Below are 25,238 nucleotides of genomic sequence, written 5' to 3'. Positions count from 1 at the left end.
ATTTATGAAACATGAAAATTAACAATATAAACATAATTATGTGTGCTTCTTTTTAAACAAAATGAATCACATTTTCATGTAACCTTAACTTGAAATGCATTCTTATTTTGCTTGTAAATGGTTTCTTTTACAGTCTTCAGAACTGTTCTAATATAAAAACTAAAAATGGTAAACTAGCAGTAAGAAAAAAATGTACAGTTCATAAAATATGAGGTACAATTCCTTCATTTCACAAACTTTTTGAAAGTTTATAAAACTGTTACCTTCTCTTGATGAAGGTCATGGTGAACTATGAAATGATTATACTTAATTTTAAAATTTTAATTTCCCCATGAGGACAAATAAAGTATCTATCTGTCTATCTATCTAAAAAGAACTAAAAAATGTACTTAATATTTCAACTTTCTTTAACACTTTGAACATGAGGTATGAGTTAAGTCATTTCTCATTTGGCCTGTTAAAATGAGATATATGAGAGAACATGTATCTTAGTAGCCTTAAAGAAAACCCCCCTTAACACATAACACAAGCCCCTTTTTAAAAACAGAACATAAAAAGTGAATGTCCATTAAAAAGTTAAAATCTGAAAACATCCTCTTCTGGCATGGGTCTGTGGGACCTTTTAACAGTCACGCACCTATTCCGTTTGACTTTTCTCAGTCCGATCTTCACTCCTCACAGTCACAGCTCCAAATATGATGGAGTGGGTTGGCTCTATGCTCCTCTTGCATCCAGAACCCTCTTGAACTCGCCACCATCTGTATTGTTACCAAAATGAGCCAGGTCAGATGAGGACGCATGCAGCCAGACAAGGAGTAACTGCATAAAGTGATTATTGCTTTTATTAAAATCCAGCAATCAAAATGAAGAGTGCCCAAAACGTGCAGGGCCATTCTCTATAAATTAATAAATAAACCAGTGCTTGTGGAGGTTAAAGCTCAGTTAAATAAATAAATCCTTAAAAAAAAAACAAAGTTAAAAACTCAAGACATGTATCTCTCCTTTAAAACCCAAGTACCTGGTTTATTTATTTACAATGGCCATCTCCTCTGTTTAAACCAACTGAGATCTGGCAGCTGAGAAGACAGTCACAGCCTTCCTTCTCCGCCTGGTTCGGGTCCCTGCAGCCCATGGCTCTCATCAGGATGCCTCATCGAACCACCTTACTGCTAGGCTTCGGCCTCTGCAGCCATCTGTGACCCCGACAGGGAAACAGGCCGAGCCTCTGACTCCCACTGCCAAGTCTGAATCCCTGCTGTCCATGGCTCTCCCGACAGCACCTGTTACGCCTACAGACCCCACCGTCTTTCTCCTGGCCTTGTGCGGTGAGTCGCTACATCCGAGCAGCACATCACACCAGCTCCCAGATCGACCAGCTGGAGTGGTTTCCTTCCACCCATGAGCATTGGCCAAACACTCCCTTTGGACGTCCTCCTGGCTGCCTGCCTTCTCTCTCTCGCTGGTTCACTCGCTTGCTCTCTCACACCGCCTCTTTCTGTCTCCATCCCTTCTCTCAATCCGCCTTTTAACCTCCAGCTCCTGTTTCATTCTGTCTTTTTCTGTGTCCCCCTTTCTGCCCCGGGCAGGCTCTTCTTATACTCTACTGCCTAGTTGGGCAAGGGGGTGAGGAGCCTTCCACAACATCATTGAGGTGCCTGACCAATCCGTACGTGTATGTGGTATGGCTGGCCAGGTACCCCAGTTAACTGCGGAGCAAAACACACTTATGCATACCTGCACCCAATTACTGTAGTGTCTGCACCTTCCTGGGGAGCAAATATTTATTTAAAACTAGCCTCCTTTTGTTAAACCATGGGCCCTGTATACCACAGTTGTGTGCAATAAGCATGGACAGCACAAAGTAACATGTTATATTTGTGGCACCTGTTCTTCTAAGCCTGCACTCTACATGGTACCATGCTTCTGGGACTCTCATTCAAATATTGACTTTTAGTTTTTTGCAGCACAAAATAATTAACAGTTTCTTGACATTTTTGAAAGAATTACTATGGATGATAACACTATTGTTTTCTAACACGTTTCTTTACATTTTTTAAGCCTTCGATAGAATTCATTATGTATCATATATGCATAGACCTATATTGCAGTGTCCTGGAAATAAATGGTCCAGCAGTCAATGTGTTTTATCATCACAAAGCACTGATTGCACTTACTCATTACTAGCAAGCTATTACAGATACAGATTATGTTGGGGAGCATGTACCCCACGACGAAACAGCTTGGGATCCTGGTTGGCAACCCCCCAGGCAGTTACATGGTCCAGTCCCTCCCCTTGGAAATGACGATCTATCTGCTGCAGCCAGGTGTTACATACGCATCCCCCAGGCCTGGTCCAGCTACTTGGGTCCTCAACAATGAGGATCCTGTGTGCCAAATCACCCTCAGGGAGTTGCACCTCATGGCCGTAGTGCCGCAACTGACGCTTTCTCACAATGAAGGTAATGTGCCTCTTTTAGGACTCTGTGTCAAATGAGCACTTGTACACAAAGTCAAACCAGCGGTACCCAAGGATTCTTTGAAGAGACAGAGTACCGTCGGAATCCAGTCTTTGTCTCAGGTCATAGGATGGCACCCATGTCTCGCAAGCATATAGTAACACAGGAAGCACCATGACTGTAAAGCCCCGATCAGAGCCTCCATTTACTCCACAAATATCAAAGCATCGTTTGCAAAGTCAAGATCAGTGAATCTTTCTTCACCAACATACACCCCCACAGCCACTGCACCCCACGAGCCTGCCCAACACCCAGCTCATGCAAGCACTGAACAGAGTAGGAGCAAGAACACACCCCTGATGAACCTCAGAATCAACTAGGAAAAATGCAAAGGTTCTGCCTCTACCCTGCATAGCACTCAAGAGTACCAGTGTACAGCTGGCCATGATATCCAGTAACTTTAGGGCGATCCTACACAGTGCGGGTCCTGCTTCATGCTCCCACCTTACTTCTGGGAGCTTTTCAACCCAACACCGTCGGTAATTTACCCGGATGAGCTGGTCTGATGGAGACAAATCAAACTGAGCAAGGGGATGGTGGAAAAGGTGCAAGTGCTTTTATTCAATAAAAATCAAACAAAACAGTGCCCAACTAAAGAGCAGTGCTCAAAAACATCCATAAATAAATAATCCATTAAAAATGTAAAAAATTCAAATGTTTAAAATAAGGCTAAAACACGAGAATAAAAACCTGCAGCAGACATTGGGGCAAATCAGCCAAGCACAGTTCCTTCCATGTCTCTCCAGCTCACCCAAGGCTTGCTCAGCTGGAGAGACTTCAGCCCTCATGCTACCGACCCCAGTCTTGGTTGCCCCCACCCGCATCTGCCATACCGCTCAGGGTCAGATGTCCTCCCTTCTTCCTTCTCACACTCGCAGTCATCCCTCGGATCCCTAGGAAAGATGCCACCTTGATTGAACCCACTCCTCCAATAGTCAGTTGGTGCGATCCGTCCCTCGAGTGCAGGTCCTTCACTCCACACGGGACCCCTGACTGCGCTGACCTCTCTCTTTCAGCTGGTTGACTCATCCACTCTTTCACTGCCCCAATGCCTCACTCTCACTCTCCAAGCCTTTCCTCCCTTTTTCCTTTCGTTTTCCTTTCCGGATTAGGCAATTGAGAATGATCGCACCCTCACATGCAGGTGTGACTCTCCCCAATTACCTCATCAACTCCCCATGGAGACTGACATGGCCAAGTGGATTATTTAAAAAAATGGTCTTTTATTCAAAGCCGCGGACCCGCTATATCACAGATCTCGCAAAGTCTCAGGATGTCCCACAGGGCAGCTCGATCAATTGACTCGAACACTTTATGAAAATCAGCAAAGGCTGCAAAGTAACTGCCGATATTCACATTTGTGCTTCATAAGAACCCTCGGTGCCAGGATGCGGTCATTGGTAGACTGCTCCGGTCACTGGTAGGGTGAGCAAGTGATCACGGATCCTATTGAGGATGACCCTAGCAAAGACCTGACCGGGCAGCAAGAGCAGTGTTATCCCCTTGTATTTGCCACAATCTAGACGATCATCCTTCTCTTCCCTTTCCAGATACAGACAACAAGTCCTGTTCTCCAGGATGATGCCTATCTCCCAAATGGAAGCAAAAATTGCTTGCATTGCCAGAAGGACAGCCTATCCACCAGCCTGGAGAAGTTCACCCTGGAAAACACAGGTCCTTGCAGCCTTCCCTACCCTCAGCTGGTTCACCACCTGTGCAATCTCACTGAGACTGGGTAGTTAAAAGGTAATTGGAGGATGAGCCTCAAGAACCGTGGACCCAGAAATGTCCAACATCCTGATGGGGGGATCAGCTTTAAACAGCTGCTCAAAGTAGCCAGCCCAGCAGGTCACAATGGCAGTGTCATCTGTAAGGACCATTCCATCACCTGCCCTAACTGCAAACTCTCCTCTGTAAGTAGGACGTGGGTCACTAGACTATAGGTGGTGTGTCACTTGTTCACAGACTCCTCTAACAAAGGTCGCCTTATTTTCCCTCAGAACTTTCATAGCCATCCCTCTCAGTTCCTAGTACAGACTGGAGTTGCCGTCAAGCTGTGAACTGTGACTCCCCTCAGTGATACCCAGGGTGCCCTGCAAGATAAAACATCTCCCAGGGTGCCCTGTAAGATGAAACACCTCCTTTTGAGAACACCGGGAACACTATCACAACACAACTCTCAGCAACCTTCAGGGTCTTGTCACAAAAGGTCTCCTACATCATATTAGGATCAGCAGTTGCACCCAAGTCTGTAAGTTCCTCACAGAAAATGTGTGCAGACTCATTAGAAACAGCCAGATCTTGGAGTCTGGCTAAGTCCAGCCTAATGTTCTAGTAGGTGTTAGCCAGCTGGACCTTAGCTGGATCTTCATAGTAGCAACAAGTCTGTGGTCAGAAATCATAAACCGGGCACTTCTGTACACCCTGAAGTTCTGTAGGCGCCTCCAGTGTCTGCCCAAAAGGATGTGATCCATCTTCTTCACCGCACCACCAAGTCAAACGATGTGGCTCAGGGCGCTGGAACTAGGATCCAGCGATCCGCAGCTCCTAATCTTTTATAAAGTCAAGGAACATGGAGCCACCTTTGCGTGGTCGCCAGACCCAGGAGGACCAACAAAATCCTCATAGTCAGCGCCGTCAGTGCCAGTGGTCACATTGAAGTCATCCATGACCAGAGGAGTGTTACCTCACGGTCACCCATCAACCACCGAGCAAAGTTGCAAATAAAATGTCTCCCTCACAGAGACATAACTCACTGCACATAGAGCATACACTGAGACAACAGACAAGGCACCCAGAGAGTGCCTTAATCTGAGTCTCATAATACGCTCGTTGAAAGGAGTGACATCAGGCACCATTGGAAGGAGCTGATCTGCCACAGCAATAGCTACTCCCTGAGTATGACAGCCATCAGAGTGACCAGACCAATAAAGGGTGTACCCATCTACAGAGATCTGGTCAGTCTTAGGTCTGCGTACCTCAGAAAGTACTGCCACTGAAACTTGGAGTTTACAAAGTTCCTCCAACAGCAGAGGAAGATTATCATCATGCTGGAGAGACAAGCAAGATGTTCCTCAAACTGGGACCCGAGCCTTAGCACCACATCAGTTCCGATCCCCAACAGGCCTGACCCTATTGGCTCTCCGACAGTTTTTTAACTCTTCCGGGGATGAGGCTCCCGAGTGCTTCGCCCCATCCCCTTCATAATGCGAGCAGCCTTCCTATGGGTGGCTGCAGCAGAACTACTCCTGCAGAGAGCAGAAAGGAGTCCTGTCTGCCATTCTGGAGCAGCATGAGTTTTCTACTGTGGCTCATGTGCCAATCCTGCCACCAACCCGGAAGATTTCCCTTCATATTGAAGGACCGCTTGCAGGGCCAGATGCAGTTTGACGTCATACCCAGGACAAAATACAGGTACACAGTATAATAAATATACAACAGTTCAGACATCCCTATAATGTGTACAGTGGGTTAGGATGTTAAAATACTTAATCTTTCAGTCTGATGGATATTCTGGCTGAAGGACAAAGCTATCAAAGCACCTATTTGTATTCAGTAGGCTCTTGTTGTTAAAGTAATGATGTGCTTTGAGCAGCAATTGGAAGGGCTATGGACAGGGCCAGAGTATGACCAACGGATGACAAAGTGGCCAATAATGTAGGCACCTCGACCTTTTGATCACTTAGCTGACAAGGAATAAAGTCTCAATAAGTGGTGAAGATGAAATGAGATATTAAAACTTGTCTCATTTATGTAAAAAAACATTAATATAAATAACAAAATAAACAGCATAAGGGTCTGTTTTACAAATCACCTGATGAGTTAAATGCTAGCCAGATTAAGCCAGCCGTGTTTACAGTTAAGTGAAGACCTTATTCCATGAACTGAACATAAATGTGATATCTGATAACATATTCACACCAAACTTTTAAACTTTAGTCACTCACCATGCCAAAGAAAACATTTTTTAATAATGCAACTTAAAGTTGGACATGGAAGAGAAGTACAATTACAAAAAATGTAATTAAAGTCAAGTGTGGTAATGAAAGAAATAAAGGGATGATAGCTTGGGAAAAAAAACTCTGTGGTACCATCATTCTCTTGTTGGCCTATGCATCTGCTTATTTTGCTTAATAATTAATCAATGGTTGGTTATGGAGGGTGGTTCATTCGGTTTAGAGATGAGTGAACCTCAATAAATTTGCCTCGCCTCAAGTTTGGTGAAAACACATAAATGTTTGGGAACTTTGCTGAGCTCAGGGAAATGCATTGAAGTCAGTGGGGACGGAGAAACTGAACTCGTTTTGTGTGGGTTTATAATGGTGAAATGGTCTTTTAAGTGTCATTGATGGCTGGTGAGATGTCTGCCGACTATGCTGGACCAATTATTGTGGCCAAAAATATGTCCATAGCTGTGAGGCAGTAGTGCTAGCAACTGCACCACCATGCCTCCATGAGATAAAATTAAAAGAATTACATGCCAGAGTGGTAACATTTCTTTCACAAAGTGGCAGACAGGGAAGCTTCAATTCACTAAGTCTTCAAGGATTCAAAAGTAGATACACACCTCTTTCTTTACCTGTCTCAAACTGAAAAGTACCTATTTTTTCCTGATGCTTTTACTCATTCACTGCTGCTACTATCAAATAAGCACAACACTAAAGCACAAGCATTGTTCACTCCTTCCTGTTTGCATCAACTGCACATCACTCTGGGTAATAGTATTAAATGGGTAGGCTCACATATTAGAGACAGATCGCATACAAGTCCATACAAAAAGTCATTACCTTTAAGACACAAATACAACAACACATTTCTAGTTTTCTTCTGTGCACTTGTTTAGTTGTTAGATGTATTTGTAACTTTTCCACTAATTTTTTATCCTACTACTCTAATCAGCCTTATATACCTAAGGGGCTGTCCCATTAGTTGCCACAGCTCTGTGATGTCATGCTGCCCTCTGAAAGCATCATATGGCACAAGGAGAAAAAAATTCACACAGTGAATTCCCAGGAAAATATTCGGCAAACAAGGTCACTGGCAAACATAGTGTAAGTAAAACATAAGTAAAAATAATGAAAACAATTACTTGAAAAGTATGTAACTAACCTGCTACAATGAATAAAAACAGAAAAAACAGGCAGATACAGCTATGTAGATATTTTGGTAAATAAGTATAAACTTCTATTGTGCATCATTTCACTGTACTTTTCTTACAAATGGCAAAAAGCAATCATAAATTAACCGAAAAGAGCTCCAAGGGACATATTTCCTGAACCAATTTTGCTAGATTTAAAAGCAATCAATATATCCATTCATCTTCTGGCCTCACTTTTGCTATTGTAAGGGTTAATATCCTAGTATCATTTTGTTCACGGTATGTGCCATTTCTAGTTGGAACGCCAGTTTATCACAGGGCATGCTACCACATTTATCAACTTTAGGGCAATTTGCTATTACCAATGTAGGTACTTGGTGTACTTCAACTTAGTATGTGAGATATCTGTGGAGGGAGACAAAATTGTTGAGGGTACAGGGAGAATGTGCAGACTTCATATAGGAAGTAACTGCCCTATGAATCACACACTGGTCCTTGAAAATGTAAAACAGTGGTATTAGTTACTTCCCCACCAAGCTATCCCATTTGAAATTATCATTAAAACAATATGTTCAGTTCTGTACTTCTCTTATAATTAATTGATAAACTGTTTTAGTACTTATAAACATTTGAACTTTAATTGTTGTTTATGGAGAAGATACTAATTAAGACCTTCACGTTGCTGTTTTCAGAAAGTCAGAGAACCATTCTCAATTCAAATGATCAAATATTTCATGGAATTCTATAGATAGATAGATAGATAGATAGATATAGCCAGCTCCATAGACGTTTAAATCATACTTTTATACCTTTATAACTTTAAAATGGCTTTGCATTAAAAGCAGAGGTTTGCCAGCTGCCTCCTATTACAAGCCTTTTGTCAAAACCATTTCAAAAGTAAATTTTTCTGACTTGCACAGATTCTCATTGAGCAAATACTTGATTATAGTAAACTAGATCTAGCCCCCCTCCCCCCCAAAAAAATAATACAAACACGTAGGATATCTACAGAGAATTATAGATTGTTGCTTGGTGACAGTAATAGCATCAGCAATACTAGACCTATCTAAAAGCTTCCGACATGGCTGACCATACTGTACTTAAAGATAAACTTGCAGCCCCAGGCTTAAGCAATTCTCATTTACCCTGTTATAGATCCTATCTATGAGACAGAACACAATTTGTCATCATCAAGAATATTAGTTCCACACATCAGCCGTAGGGTTCCCTGTGGGCATATATTTGACTTGTGACTGTTTTGTATATTATAAAATGCATAGTTCAATATCTGACTGTCCTGTAACATTTATTTGTATGCCCAGTTCAACATTCATATACTCAGCCATCACAGGCCACGTGTTTACTTTTCAACTTATAAATTTGTTCATAAGTAAATTTGTTAAGAAATAATTTAATAATGTAATTTTAAAAGATATTGTCTCTTATCTCATACAGATATATGAATTATACATTCATCTCTACATGTGTCTATAGTTGCATTTAAGAGGAGAAATTCAATTTTTTTGCTTTTACTTAGAAATTAAAGTATAAATGGCTTTATTGCAATATTACATATAAATTAAATTAAAGTATTGAGCAGTTATTATTTAATATTGGTATGTGTAATCCAATACAAGAAGAAGATTTCTTCAAACAGTTTTTTAAATGAATCTTGTTTTGTTTTATTAGATATTGATTAGTTTTCTGTTAAAGTGACCCTGGTCCCATATTGCAAACCATTTTTAATGCAGTAAAATGCTCTTTTAAGCTTCAGTGGCAATTTTCTGTTTGCACCCTATTAAATCGTATATCACATTGAAAAACCATTAAAGTGTGGTTTTTACTCTAGGATGATGATGTTTTGTATATTTATCTTTGAATCTCTCTCTCTGTTTCACTATGTATGTTTATCTTTATGCAGTATTTATATATGGTTAAGCACAAAAGCATGGTGAGTATCTTTACAGGGACTGTTTTTTTGGTGCACCAGGGTAACAGGAGAATTAAATGGTTTCCATTTCCCTCTTATTTAAAACAAATGGACACCATCCAGAAGAGGACTGCCATCACTTCTGCTGCTCCACTGACTCCATTTCATCTGGGAAGAAAGAAAAAAAGACTTTCTCATAAGTCTCTTTGTCATTTGACTATCAGATCTTATCAAGTGCAGATTATGCCCCTGCATATCTGTACTTAAATTATTCCAACATGGTGACAACTGTTATAGTGCAACATTTTCTCCACTTGTCTACTCTTCATTTTTCAATTTACAAACAGGTATTTGAATCATCAACTCTCTCTCTCTCTCTCTAATATATATATATATATATATATATATATATATATATCAATAATGACTCAGGAGCTGGCGAGAGTGGCAGCCTTTTCAGCAGCTCCGTGTACGACTTTATTTTTCTACTTTTATTGTGAATTTCCCCTTGGGATTAATAAAGTATTTATCTATCTATCTATCTATCTATCTGTATATATATATATATATATATATATATATATACACACACACACACACAGTACAATCCCTCTTAACTGGCCTCGCTTTAACCGGCCGACAGATTAACCGGCCTGTTAAAATAAATTAAAGAAAAAAGATTTTTAATCCCGAGTTCTTCTTTATATTACATGTATGCACTTCCTTCTTTCCTGGAAGGTGAGAGGGCTCCTACTTTCAGAGTGATTTATGTTTACATATTCCTTTATGAATTTTCCACTGTGCCTTCTTCTTTCTACCTGGCGGCTCCCCTGCTTCTCCCATCGGGCTTCGCAACAGGGAAGTCGCCCTACCTACAGGTGCAGCTGACTTCCACACTGGTCCAGTAGCCCTCCAATCCCTGGGTACGTCGAGCTACATCCGGATTGAGAGTTGGGTTCTTTCCACAGTGGCCAGGGCACTCACGCTGGGGCTAAACCAGCCCAAAGCCTCCACAACTGCCGCTGCCTTTTGACGGCCAGTCGTCTTCAATACCAGTCCCTTCAGCTCCGTGATCGCTCAGCTGGACCGACTGCTTTCTTCAGCCCCACCGAGCGTCGGCCAAACACTCATCTGCAGGGGTTCACCTCCCAGCTGCCTGCCTTTGCTCCATCGAATCTGCTCTCGCTCTCCTGCACCGTCTTTCCTCTATTTGCTTCCTTCTCCATTAACCTCCCGTTCTTTCCTGTTTTCCCCCTAGCCGTCTCGCGCTTCTATTTATCACAGGGACAATTACGGGTGCGGATGACTCCTCACCTGTGCACTTAAGCTAGGATCGCCTGCATCACAAATTCCCCGGGAACCGATCGGCCACACATATTCACTAAGCCGCGAGTGCGGCGATTATTTATTTAAAAAGTGGCCTTTTTGACTTGAGCTGTGGACCCGGTACACCACACTGTCCAGTCATTGTATGAGAAAAAAACCTGTGTGCGAAATCGTGGATGAAGCCTTGTGGATATGGTTTCTTCAGGAACATCGAAGAGGTACAGTACATATCTTAGAAATATTTTTCTAAGTGAAAATAGGTATGTGTTGGATTAACCGGCCAAAACGGCAACCGGCCATGGGTCCAGTCCCGAGGTGGCCGGTTAAGAGGGATTATACTGTATATAGATATATATATTGTGGCAAGTGGCTGGGGGTGGTACCCAGCCGGGACGCCCAGGAGGACCTGAGGAGGGCTTACGCCTCCTCCAGACCATGAGGGGGCGACCGCCTTGGTGGCTTTTGGGACCACGGGAACAGAGCTTAGAAGCTCAACCCTATAGGGGCCTGTGGTCACCGCCAGGGGGCGCCCCAATGCCTGTGGAGCCCTGGCCCTCAGCACTTCCGCCACACCCAGAAGTGCTCGGGGGAAGAAGACCAGGGACACCCGGAGTGCTTCCAGGTGTGCTGCCAGTACTTCCGCCACACCAGGAAGGGCCGGCAGAAGCTAATTGGGAGGCACTTAGAGCACGTTCGGGTGAGCTTAAAAGGGACCACCTCCCTCAATTCAATGGCTGGAGTCAGGAGTGGAGAAAGACAGAGCTCGGAGGAGAGGAGTGGAGGCGGACCTAAAGGAAAAAGCATTGAGGAAAGAGGCCTGGAGTTTGGGGTGAAGTGGGTTGTGTATGTTTTCACTTTATATTGTAAATAGTGTAAATAAACATGTTGTGGTGCTTTAAACCATGTCTGCCTTTCTGTGTCCGGGCTGTTTCCTACTATATATATACTGTATATATATAAGAATGTTGGGTGGTCTCTTGCAGCTCTTCCCTTGACATTCTAAAACATATAAAACAGATCATTGTAATCTTCTGTAATGTTATTAATTTACAAGGCAGCACTTTTAATAAAAGTATTACTTGTATGTTTAAGTCAAAGCAACATTAATTTCTGTAATGGGGAATAACTCTTTATTCATAAAAAACATACTGGCATGGCATAAGAATATTTAAGGTAAGGACTTTAAAAAACTTCATTATTTGACACTAACATAGCAAAATGAGCATTTAACAAAATGGGCACAACAGCACAATAAGTTTGTCTGTTCCGATGATGTCATTTAAGAACCTCTGATCGCCAGATATGCTACCCCTTACATCCCTTTATCTTTGTTCATTGGACATTCCAACCCCTTTGTGGACATTAGACAACATTACACCCCGCCAGAGACTGATGCTGGACACTTTGTTGTTTAATATATAGAGATGATTCTCTGTGAAAATCAAGAGAGACTGATTAATTGATAGTTTTGTCTAATCAGTAACAAATATGCTTAATTTAGGAAAACATTTAAAAAATGTTTCCTCCATTGTCTTTAAAGGATTAGAACAGCCAAATGACATTAAGAAGTCAGAAAGGATACAACATCAAACCATCAGTCACAACCCAAATTGGGTCATGGATATGATTGTGATGGGTCGGCACATGATTGTGTAGTGAATTTAACTGAGTTTGTCCAAGTGCAGATTCTGTGCTGAGTAATACACCACCTTCTATTTAGTACACTGTTTGTTGTAGTTGTACGCAATCTGAAACATTTTCTTCAAAGAAGCACTGTTAACTCATCACAGAGAGCTTTTGTTTTTGTGGTACAAATTTCTAATAAATATTCCCCAAGATACCATCAATATTCTCTCAACCTGTGAAACAATCAAACTGAGAGGAATGATAAACAAAAACACACATAAGAAAGGGGGATATGATAGAATAATACAGACATGCTTGGGATTGGAAGGGACCATGGTGCTAGTTTCAAAGGTTGAAATGAAAACAATGAGCTCTGAACAAGGATGTGCCAGTTTTCAGTGCCGTGCCGTGGAAGTGTTGTAGGCTAAATGTGGTTTTACTGGCCATGAACAATGGTTATAGTTTGGTCCAGTGTTTGCTGTTACAACATCCATTGAAACTAAATATGTAAATGAGTTGCAATTAATTTTCTATTAAATTTAACATGTTTCAACGAGAAACAATTCCTTCTTGTAACGCTATTGAAAAGTAAGCCTCTTAGTTACCAGTGTTTGCAGTGCCCTGTTGGCCATTGCACCATAGTACAGACTCATACTTTACTGATAAACTGTTCATTTAAATTATGCAGTGTGAAGATGCAATTATATATATTAGCCCTTATCATCTTCTTGCGGGACAGTTTATAGTTCCTTCCAGAGGTGCCTTAATGAGTATAATTAACTGTGCCCTGTCCATCCATGGTATTATAAATAAAATTTTGAGAAATGTCACGTACCTGCATCCTTTCTGGTGCTCATGAAGGAGTAGGCCAATGTCAGCGGTCACCAGGTGACGTGACTTGGGAGGATTTTAGATAGCATTATTGGCATCTCTCCTCGACGGGCTCTCAGGGAGTTGCATCAGCAACTGCTACACTGTTTCCTCCGCAGGCACTTGCTTGCAGCCGAGGGTTTTGAGGCAGCAAAATAGGGCACAACAATAAATCCTTAAAGACTGCATTTGTTTTATCTTTTTTTTTTTTTGCTGCTTTTGTTGTCAGGTGAGCATGCACGCCTGGATAACTCCCAGGTTTAAAGGTGCATAAGACGCGTGACAGGGGAATGGGTGTCCAGGACCCTTGTCAGCTGATTGCTAAGTAAGCTTATAAAAGCCTATTGGGAAAGTAGCAAGAAAAAAAAAAAAAGGATAAAATGGGTGAAGGGTAGGACGTCCGGGGTTGCTTGAGACCAAGAGTCTGTTAATAATAGAAATTTGTAGGGAGTGAAGCACCCTGATGGAACAACAATTGGATGGGTGCAATTTTCACAGTAAGTTTTTTGTTTTGTTACTTGAGATATTTTTTGTGCATGTTTAGTACATTCTATAAGCTACTGGATTTTTTTTTTCCTTTGCCGTTTTACTGCGCACAATTTTTTGAGACTTTTTTTAGCCATTTATTGCACAATAAAGTGTACCTTTTGTCAAATTACACTTCTGTGTCTGGATCTATTACTACCCCACTGACCTTGGTCCCTCTACCAATGACTGCCAGCTTTATCTGTTAAGGACCCGAGTGCCTGACATGCAGTTATTACAAACTTGCAAGTTTAATATTTGAATGTTCTTTAGTTATATTTTAAATTTGCAGTTAGACTTACCCTAACAGTGATGTTTTCCGTATTGTGATTGGCTGTATGAGGGATCAGGAGAATGGAGGGGATAGAAAATGAAAATGAGACTTTTTTGGGCTGTAAGTTGAGCGTGTGATGGTAATAATAAACTGGTGAGAGAACTTTCTTCTTGTGTCTGTTTCTTGTGCCTCTAATCTGCATCAAAAACTTAACTTTCTGCAGTACTAAGTATATATAAAACATCAAAGAAAGTTTACTGTGTGTAATTTGTGGATTTCCAAGTGCAGCATGGTTAGTCTTATTAACGACACACATATTAGAATTAAATCACCCTCACTGATGAGCACTGAATCTATGTTTGTAGGAAAGGATTTCCTTCCCTGCAATAGACTAGCACCCTGTCCTGGGATAATTCCTGCCTTATATCCGATATTTACTCTGATTAGGCACCAACTTTTCCTTAACCCTGTTCTGAATAAGCAGGTTTAGAAAATGATTTTTTTTCCGGAATGTGCAAATCATCTGAGACAGAAAACTTGTCGAGAACTGGACAAGAGATACACAACTCTGCATCATCCTGATGGCATCCTACAGCATTTTTCCGAAAATATATGGATGGCACTACTATACTCAATCCATATTTTACTTATTTGTTTATTTTTGCCCGATACTAACTAATCGTTCTGCCATAATAACTAAACTATAATTTTTATCCACTGCCATCAGCTCATTGATATTGCATTAATCCCTTTAACCAATCATTAATAAGTTATCCCAGGGCCCTGCATCTTCTGTCACTAGTACAGATGTTGCATGTTTCTCATCCAGTTGAAACTGAATCATTTCCCTTCTCCCACACCACAACCTATTTATACATTTTATCCAGTTAAGCAAGCAGAAGATACAATAGATAATTATATGTAAAAATCCCCATTTACTTTTTAATAAACAGAAAAAGATCATTTAACAGAGGGCAGATCAAACCTGCTGTTTGTAATCCTCAATATCCAATGTGTATGTTCCAGTACAGCTGCTGTGAGGGGTGACACTCTGCAGTCCCTCGGAATATGTATTAAAAGTGCTAATCAAGGGGTCAATATCAGTGAAAGGTTGTTTTTCATGCCATCATTACACCTTTTTCATCTCTATCAGGTATGATGCAATTTTCAAAATATGTGTGATGTTTAAGCATGTCTTTCGAACTTAGGAGAAAACCGAAGAAACACACAGAACGAATGTGCAAACTCAACACACAGAGTGCATATGTGAGTGTATTGTTTACTCCCCATTCCATGCCTAATAGATCAAATTAAGAAAGTAGAAAATGTAAGGAATAATTACGTGTTAAAAGACCTTTTTACTTTATATGCTGTAAATAGTCAGAGATCATAGACAAGCAGGGGAAACTGAGCCCAAGCAAAAGACAGAAGTGGCAAGATAGAATATCCATGACAACTTTATTTACTGTGTCTACTGAAAAAAATTCAGGGTGCCGAAAGCACAACAAACTGTTGCTATTCATGGCATTCCCATGAGACGATAAGATTAAAGAGTGCTTTTCTATCTCTCCAAACTGATATCCTGTCCAAAACGGGTTTCTGACTTGCAACAATGTACAGTACATGTATGTTTTCAGCTGTTTGCATTACAACAGACATTGCAGAATTGACAGGGGCTGTCTAAAATATAAACATGTAATTTAACATGCAATTAAAATGATAATTAAGTAAAGTTGAGTTGGTATCTATTTGTATGTGTGTATGTTTGTTTGCATATTATAGTTAAATCTGGAACCCAGACTATATGACATAGTTGATGCACATGCTTTGAAAACAGTCAATCAGGGATAGATCATCGCCGGAATACTGTACTTGTACCTTCCTTTAAATCATTAATCAAGGAGTTCACCTACTATTTTATTATGGCCCAACACCATACTGACCAGAGAAAGGGGGAAGGAGAGGATGCTGTCTTGTCTCCAGACTTGTTCATTTAACTAGTATGAGCTCTAACAGAAGCAGAGCCAAAACAATTTGCAGGAAGTGGGTTTAATTGCAGTTGGTGGCATGATGGCGTCGCAAAGCAATCAGCATTATGGAAAACATTTTATTTTATCACCAAGATAGTATTTAGATTTAAAATTCATAGCTGTTTTCTAGATTTAAGGTAATAAGTTGCCTACATCATTTGATTCTGAGTTATGAATGCCCCTAGTTTTCTATTATAATTTAAAAGAATAAAATGGTGAGATGTGGAGTTCACATTTGAACTTTAGTGTTTAAAGGTTAAGCAATTAATTTTTGCTATTTGTGACTCCTCAAAAAGAAGCATCAGTGTGTTATTACCAACAACCTGTCATGAACAGATCAGCCTGACTCAGCACCCTAATTCAAGCAACATCACTCTCCCACACACAGTTGAGGTCAGAAGTTTACATAATCTTAGGGTGAATTCTTTAAAACTCACTTTATAACCCTTCCACAGATTTTATACTTACAAACTATACATTTGGCATATTGTTTAAGACAGTGTTTCCCAACCTCGGTCCTGTGGCCTCCCTGTGACTGCAGGTTTTTGTTCCAACAAGATTCCTAATCAGTGACAACACCTGATAACACTGATCTCATTTAATTAGCTTGTATTATTTTTCTTTTATTCTACATTCAGGAAAGCAGCATGATTTTTACATTTATAATACATTTAGAAATATTTCTGCTTTTGCTATAGATTTAAATGCTTAACTCTCTTTTGTTGATTTCATTATATTTTTCCCTTTCTCTGTGCAGTTTTTCCCCTTCGTTGTATCTTATTAATGACAATTAAAAATGAGCAGATCAGACATGCTGGCAAACAACACTGTTTAATCAAAGGCTACAAGTACTTTAGTATCAGACCCACTAATTAGTAAATAATGGATTAATTAAACAATTAGAACACAGAAAAGTAGAATGAAAATCAAGATGAAAATATTGTTAAAAAGAAAAAAATACATTATTCCCATATAACTGCTTGGTACATTTTAATATATATATATATATATATATATATATATATATATATATATATATATATATATATATATATATATAAAATTTTACCAAACTTAGTTTTCTAATTTCTATATTGTTCCCAAAACACAAAACTTGAGAAATAACACATCACTTAATTAGCCCAGGAGTCCAATTAAATACAGAAGCTGGTTGGAACAAAAACCTGCAGCGACAGGGGGGCCACAGGACCGAGGTTGGGAAACACTGGTTTAAGACATCTACTTTGTGCAGGGCAAAATTAATTTTTTCCAACAATGTTCACAGACCTCAGAGTATTTCACTTTTTATTGACCATATTATAATTCCAGTGAGTCACAAGTTCACATCCATCCATCCATCCATTTTCCAACCCGCTGAATCCGAACACAGGGTCACGGGGGTCTGCTGGAGCCAATCCCAGCCAACACAGGGCACAAGGCAGGAAACAATCCTGGGCAGGGTGCCAACCCACCGCAGGACACACACAAACACACCCACACACCAAGCACACACTAGGGCCAATGTAGAATCGCCAATCCACCTAACCCGCATGTCTTTGGACTGTGGGAGGAAACTGGAGCCCCCGGAGGAAACCCACGCAGACACGGGGAGAACATGGAAACTCCACGCAGGGAGGACCCGGGAATCGAACCCAGGTCCCCAGATCACCCAACTGCGAGGCAGCAGCGCTACCCACTGCGCCACCGTGCCGCCCAAGTTCACATACATTTTGTTAATATTTGGTGGCATTGTCTTTAAATTGTTTACTTTAAGCCATTTCTGGTAGCCTTCCACTAGTTTCTTACAATAAATTGCTGGAATTTTGGCCCAGTCCTCCAGACATAACTGGTATAAATATGAGAAGTTCGTAGGTTTCCTTGCTCGCACATGCTTTTTGAGCTCGATCGAGGTCAGGGCTTTGCAATGGCCACTCCAATACCTTGACCTTGTTGTCCTTAAGCCATTTTTCCACAGCTTTGGATGCATTCTTGAGGACATTGTTCATTTGGAAGACCCATATGCGACTGAGCTTCAATTTCCTTGCTGAGCTCTTGAGATGTTGCTGCAGTATATCTACATCATTTTATTTCCTCATGATACCATCTATTTTGTGAAGTGCACCAGTCCCTCCTGCAGCAAAGCACCCCCAAAACATGATGCTCACACCCCAGGCTTGATGGTTGGGATGGTGTTCTTTGGGTTGGAAGCCTCGCCCTTTTTCATCTAAACATGAAAATGGTCATTATGGCCAAACAATTCAATCTTGGATTTATAAGACCATAGGACATTTCTCCAGAATGTAAGATCATTGTCCCCATGTACCATTGCAATCTGGAGTCTGGCTTTTTTATGGCAGCTTTGGAACAGTGGCTTCTTCGTTGCTGAGCAGCCTTTCAGGTTAGGTCAAAATAAGACTCATTTTACTATGGATATCAATACTTGTCTACCTGTTTTCTCCAGCTTTTTTACAAGGTCCTTTGCTGTTGTTCTGGGATTGATTTGCACCTTTCGTGCCAAAGTACATTCTTCTCAAGAAGACAGAGTGAGCCTCCTTCCTGAATGGTATGACAGCTGTGTGGTCCCATGGAGTTTATACTTGCGCATTATTGTTTGCACAGGTGAACGTAAAACCTTCAGGTGTTTGTAAATTGTTCCCAATGATGAATTGGATTTGTGGATGTTCACATTTTTTTCTCAGGTCTTGGCTGATTTTAGATTTTTCCATTATGTCAAACAAAGAGGCAGTGAGTTTGATAGTATGCCTTAACATACATCCACATGTTGACTCCAGTTAGGCTAATTGGCTATCAGAAGGCAATTGTCTAATTGTCTAAAGGCTGGGCATCATTTTCTGGAATTTTCCAAGCTGTTTAAAGCCACGGTTAACAAAGTGTGTGTACACTTGCGATCCACTGGAATTGTGATATAGTCAATAAAAAGTGAAATACTCTGTCTGTGAACATTGTTGGAAAAAATTACTTTTGTCCTCCCTGCCCTGCAAAAAATCTTCTTCTTATTCTTTTGGCTGCTCCAGTTAGGGGTTGCCACAGCAGATCATCTTCTTCCATATCTTTCTGTCTTCTGCATCTTGCTATGTTACTCCCATCACCTGCATGTCTTCGCTCAACACATCCATAATCCTTATCTTAGGCCTTCCTCTTTTCCTCTTGCCTGGCAGCTCGTTCTTTAACATCCTTTTCCCAATATACCCAGCATCTCTCTTCTACACATGTCCAAACCAAAACAATCTCACATCTCTGACTTTGTCTCCCAACTGTCCAACTTGAGCCGACCCTCTAATGTACTCATTTCTAATCTTGTCCATCCTTGTCACACCCAATGCAAATCTTACCATCTTTAACTTTGCTACTTCTAGCTCTGTCTCCTGCTTTCTGGTCAGTGCCACCGTCTCCAACCCACATAACAAAGCTGGTCTCACTACCGCCATGTAGACCTTCCATTTCACTCTTGCTGATAACCATCTGTCACAAATTACCCTGACACTCTTCTCCAAACATTTCACCCTGCCTGCACTCTCTTTTTCACATGTCTTCCACAATCCCCGTTACTCTGTACTGTTGATCCCAAGTATTTAAACTCATCCATCTTTGCCAACTCTACTCCCTGCATCCTCACCATTCCACTGACCTCCCTCCCATTTACACACATGTATTCTGTCTTGTTCCTACTGACCTTCATTCCTCTCCTCTGTAGAGCATATCTCCACCTCTTCAGGGTCTCCTCAACCCGTCCCTTCTCTTGCGAAAGATCACAATGTCATCAGCAAATATCACAGTCCAAGGGGACTCCTGTCTAATCTCATCTGTCAACCTGTCCATCACCATTGCAAATAAGAAAGGGCTCAGTGCCGATCCCTGATGTAATCCCACCTCCATGTTGAATGCATCCATCACTCCTACCTCAGACCTCACCACTGACACACTTGCCTCGTACATGTCCTGTACAACACCTACATACTTCTCTGCCTCTCCTGACTTCCTCAAGCAATACCACAGCTCCTCTCGAGGCACCCTGTCATATGCTATCTCCAGGTCGACAAAAACACAGTGCAACTCCTTCTGGCCACCTCTATGCTTCTCCATCAACACCCTCAGAGCAAACATTGCATCTGTGGTACTCCTGGCATGAAACCATACTGCTGCTCACTAATCATCACCTCCCTTCTTAACCTAGCTTTCACTACTCTTTCCCATTACTTCATGCTATGGCTCATCAATTTTATCCCCCTGTAGTTACTACAGCTCTGCACATCCCACTTATTCTTAAAAATCAGCATCAGTACACTTCTTCTCCACTCCTCAGGCATCCTCTCACTTTCCAAGATTCCATTAAACAATATGGTTAAAAACTCCACTGACATCTCTCCTAAACACATCAATGCTTCCACAGGTATGTCATCTGGACCAATGGCCTTTCCATTCTTCACCCTCTTCATAGATGTCTTTACTTCCTCCTTGCTAATCTGTTGCACTTTCTGATTCACTATCTCCAAATCATCCAGCCTTTTCACTCTTTCATTCTCTTCATTCATCAGCCTCTCAAAGTACTCTTTCCATCTGCTCAACACACCATTCTCTGTCTGGCACAAAGTAGACTTTCTTAAATGACATGCCAAATGTATAGTTTGTTAGTACAGTAGAGTCCCGCTAATCCGAACTAATTGGGACCGAACCCTGTTCGGATTAGCGAAAATTCGGATTAGGCGGAGTTTTGTCATATAATGCCATATATTGACTTTATGAGGCGTATTAAGCGTCTGATGTGTCAAGAATTAAAGGTAAGAAATTACGTATTCTAGTACACTGCAATTTAAACTGCACTGTAGTGTGACTGTGATCGGAGGTAAAATCGATATGACGGGCGGTAGGTGAGTAGTAGCGGAAGGGCAGTGACCTAGACCCCCCGCCTAGAACTACGCATTCCTCTTGATTTCCGTTCCCAAACTATGAGTCACTGAGTCAGTGTGCCACCTGCTACTGCTGAGTGATGTGTTTTGTGCAATGTTATTGTTCGTGTGCGCGCACTTGCCCTGTGTTTTGTGAGTCCTTGTGAGTGGTGTGTAGTGTGGTTTCTTTACATTCTGTGCTTGTCCCAGCTGTTAATCATCATGGCAAGCAAACGTAAACATAAGTCGTGTACATTAAAAGAAAAACTGGAAGTGTTGAAAAGACTTCACAAAGGTGAAAGTGCCACTCAGTTATCGAAGGAATTTGGTGTCGGGAAAGCAACAATTTCCGATTGGAAAAAGAACAGAGGTAAAATTGAGCAGTTTTGCACTACCACAAGTGAAAAAACGATTGAAAAACGTAGCAAGACGACAGTGTCTTCTTACGAAAAATTGGACGAAGCACTTTTCTTATGGTTTACACAAGAAAGACAGAAAGGAATCCCTATCACTGGCCCTCTAATTCAAGAAAAGGCGCTTCAATTGAACAAGCTCATGGACGGTGACGTATCATTTACGGCTAGTTGTGGTTTCTTAGACCGATGGAAGAAAAGACACGGAATCAGGCAGCTTACAATAACTGGGGAGAAATTGTCAGCGGACAACAAAGCAGCTGTTGAATACCTTGAGGAGTTCAAATGCATCATTTCTTCCTACTCGCCCCAGCAAGTTTACAACGCAGATGAGACAGGACTTAACTTTAAAGCATTGCCTACCAAAAGTCTTGCATCACAAGAGGAACGATCTGCACCAGGGTTTAAAATGGATAAACAGCGCCTGACTGTGTTGGCCTGCAGCAATGCTTCTGCCACAAATAAGCTTCCACTGATGGTTATCGGCAAATCGGCAAAACCACGCTGTTTTAAGAACATGAACTCTCTCCCTGTTTTTTACAGAAATCAAAAGAAAGCTTGGATGGATCGTGCCTTGTTCAAAGAATGGTTTGACAAGCAATTTGTGCCAAAAGTAAAGGCGTTTAACAAAGAAAATGGATTGCCTTCTCGTGCTTTGTTACTTATAGACAATGCTCCGTCACATCCAGAAGAAATGCAACTTGTTTGCGATGATATCAAGGCTATTTTTCACCCACCAAATGTCACATCAATTTTGCAGCCAATGGACCAAGGGGTTTTGCAGGCTTTGAAACAGAATTATAGAAAAATGCTTCTTCGTAGCCTACTTGAAGATAATGAAGAGCTAACAATTTTGGATAAACTCATGAAAATGAACATCAAAGATGTTATTTACTGGGTTGCTGAAGCTTGGGAAAACACATGCAAGGAATCCTTACAGAAGTCTTGGAAAAATCTCTGGCCTGAGCTAGAGTTTGTCCAAACAGTTTTCCCCCCGACAAAAGAAAATTGCGAACTTCTTCAATTGGTGAAAAGAATGCCAGGTTGTGAAAATGCAGAAGAAGAGTGCGTGGAAGAGTGGACGGCCGTTGACGACTGTGGCCATGAAGAATACACAGATGAGGACATTGTGGCAGCTGTGCAGGGAACGTCAGCTGATCTCGACGCAGACGACAGTGAGGAGGAAGGGGACGTGCCGACTGATGTTGTTCCACACACTGCCGCAGCCAGTGCCCTTGATCTCGCTTTGCGTTACGTTGAGCAACACGCCGATGCAACCCCAACAGATGTTATGTTTATGCGGCATTGGCGAAACATTGCTTCTTCAAGCCGTTTTAGTTCGTTGCGTCAGAAGGAGATCACTGACTTTATCTCTTAGATAATGGTTTGCTTTTTACGTTTTGTGTAAATGCTGTACAGAACATGGATTCTACATATGTGAGTAAATTCGAACTTGTTTCAATTTTAAGTAAGGCTGTATTTTGTATTTTTAGTTAGACAGCGAAATTGAAAAATTACAAGTTTCTTAAATGTACATTAAACGTACAACATAACTTGAAAAAACTTGTTTTCTTTACTTTTTTTTCCCTAGTCCTGTTCGGATTAGGCGGATTTTCGGATTAGCGGGGTTCGGATTAGCGGGACTCTACTGTATAAAATTTGTGGATGGGTTATAAAGTGAGTTTTAAAGAATTCAGAAGTCATTATGTAAACTTTGTACTTTAATTGTAGGCACTGCAATCTGCCTGGCACTTTTTCCCTGTCCTACTCTTTAGGTCTTCTTATAGTAGTTAAAACCTTATATGTGAGGCAACTCACGAATCTGGATCACAGTTAAATATCTCTACTTTTTCTTTGTCTCACTGGCCAGTTGCATGATGCATGCATGATTAACTGGACCTGCAGGTGTCATTTTTTTCCAAGTCTCCTGAAATTTAGACTTTTTCTGTTGAGAGCGGTTTCCTGCCTTTCATTCAGAATTACTTGGTTATATGCTGATCCTGATCCATGATCTCAAATTGAATTAAGCAAGCTTGAGACTCTGTATGTATGTAATTACGTCTGTTATAGTAACAAGCAAAAATGTAATTGATATTAAATGATATGTGGGGTTTGCATGATCTCCCTGTGTTTATGTGGGTTTCCTCTGCATGCTCTAGTTTCCTGCCACAGTCCAAAGACATGCAGGTTAGATGAACTGGTAATGTGAAATTGGCCCTAATGTGTGTGTGTGTGTTCATTCTGTGATGGTCTGATGCTCTCTCCTGGGGTTGTTCCCACCTGTGTCCATTGCTTACTGGGATAGACTCTAGCCACCCTGCAACATTACCCTGGATAATCAGATTTAGAAAAATCAATGATGAAACTAACTTTAAAAAGTATTGGTGATAAAATTATAATTTAAAGCCATAATATACAATAAGTATTGCAACAATCAGGCTAGAACAGAATGGTCAAAGGGTTGACAAATAAGCCAATAAAAACTGCTCAGAGCACAAAATAAGACATTCAGTACTGGAATCATAATTGAATTGCGCTATTTATTCTTGAGTAATGAATCAGTTTTGTTTAGGTTGATCATTTCCTGCTGACGTCTAAATGAACACTCTTTGAAATCATGTGGTGCTCTCCTGCCAGCCCTTGCCCATTCCTGCTGACATCTGGGAGTTGAAGTCTCAGTAGTATTATCACATGATCACCTTTCAATTTTCATGGATGACAAGCATTGCCTCCATACTGATCTGAACTGGGAATAAGACGTAGCTAGCTTACGCTTCTTTTTATGACTTTATCAGCAATCTCCATTATACTCTTCATGATCACTTAGAAGATGTCAAATAGAGGTGAGTGCTACTGTCTGTGTGGAGCTTGCAGGAATCTTTCAATTTTTGTATTGAGGACCATTTTCTAATATCAAATTTAACAGTGAGGCATTTGAATCTAACAGTCACCTGTTACCATAATTATTGCTTTTCATTTCATAGATTTATTTTTTGAAAGGCATTTATGTGAGAAAACTGGGATTTAACTCCAACACAAAAACCCCCACAAATTGATCCAGTGCCACATGCTTTTTAATAGGGAATATCACAGATAGTAAATACATTCCAGACGTACAGAGTATCATGTACTCATTTGAAGTTAAATGTACTATCAAACTGCAAGAAGTAGTTTTAACAAACATATGTTTTTCAAATGCTATAAATGTTTTAGAATTTCTTGTGTTGGTCTTGTCCATTACGGGAGATGGACGTCTGAAGCGGAGCTCCGTTAGCAGCGGCTTTATTTTTTTCTCTTATTTCTTATTATCCTGAGGTATCCTGTATTTACCCAACCCGAGGAGTTTCTACTACAGTATATAAACATGAGTAACAAGAAAGAAACGGAAAACAAACCTAAAGCTACATCCAAGTCTAGACAGGCCAAGTGCAAGGTATGGTCTTTCAGAGACTGACCTGGAACAGGCAGGCGAAAGCACAGACTTCCCGGGACCCTACTCCACTGCGTCATCTCCAGTCGAGAGCGAAAATGGGAGCGAAGGTTCAAGTGATGCAGGTCACGATAGCTCACCGATTCCAGAAGTTCACGGGGATTGCCACTTCACCCGCAGAGCACAAAAGCCGAAACGATCTGTCCGAATTGAAGGTAATGATCGCAAAAGTGTCCATGGGCATGGCCACGGCCATAAATGAGCTCAAGAAAGACATTCAGAAAAATATAAAG

The 25,238-nt window shown here is 41.0% G+C and overlaps 1 protein-coding gene across 1 annotated transcript; it reads left to right on the top strand.

Annotated features, from left to right (window-relative positions):
* The first annotated feature begins 20,853 nt into the window (after window positions 1–20,853).
* On the top strand, window positions 20,854–22,893 carry LOC114645339 (jerky protein homolog-like). Its single transcript, XM_028793202.2, has one exon. It carries the CDS (start codon window positions 21,325–21,327, stop codon window positions 22,891–22,893), a length of 1,569 nt encoding a protein of 522 aa, XP_028649035.1. The 5' UTR covers window positions 20,854–21,324.
* The last annotated feature ends 2,345 nt before the right edge of the window (window positions 22,894–25,238 follow it).

This window comes from Erpetoichthys calabaricus, chromosome 2 (genome assembly GCF_900747795.2).
Source record: "Erpetoichthys calabaricus chromosome 2, fErpCal1.3, whole genome shotgun sequence".
Lineage (NCBI taxonomy): Eukaryota > Metazoa > Chordata > Cladistia > Polypteriformes > Polypteridae > Erpetoichthys > Erpetoichthys calabaricus.
This window is presented reverse-complemented; position numbering and strand designations above follow the sequence as displayed.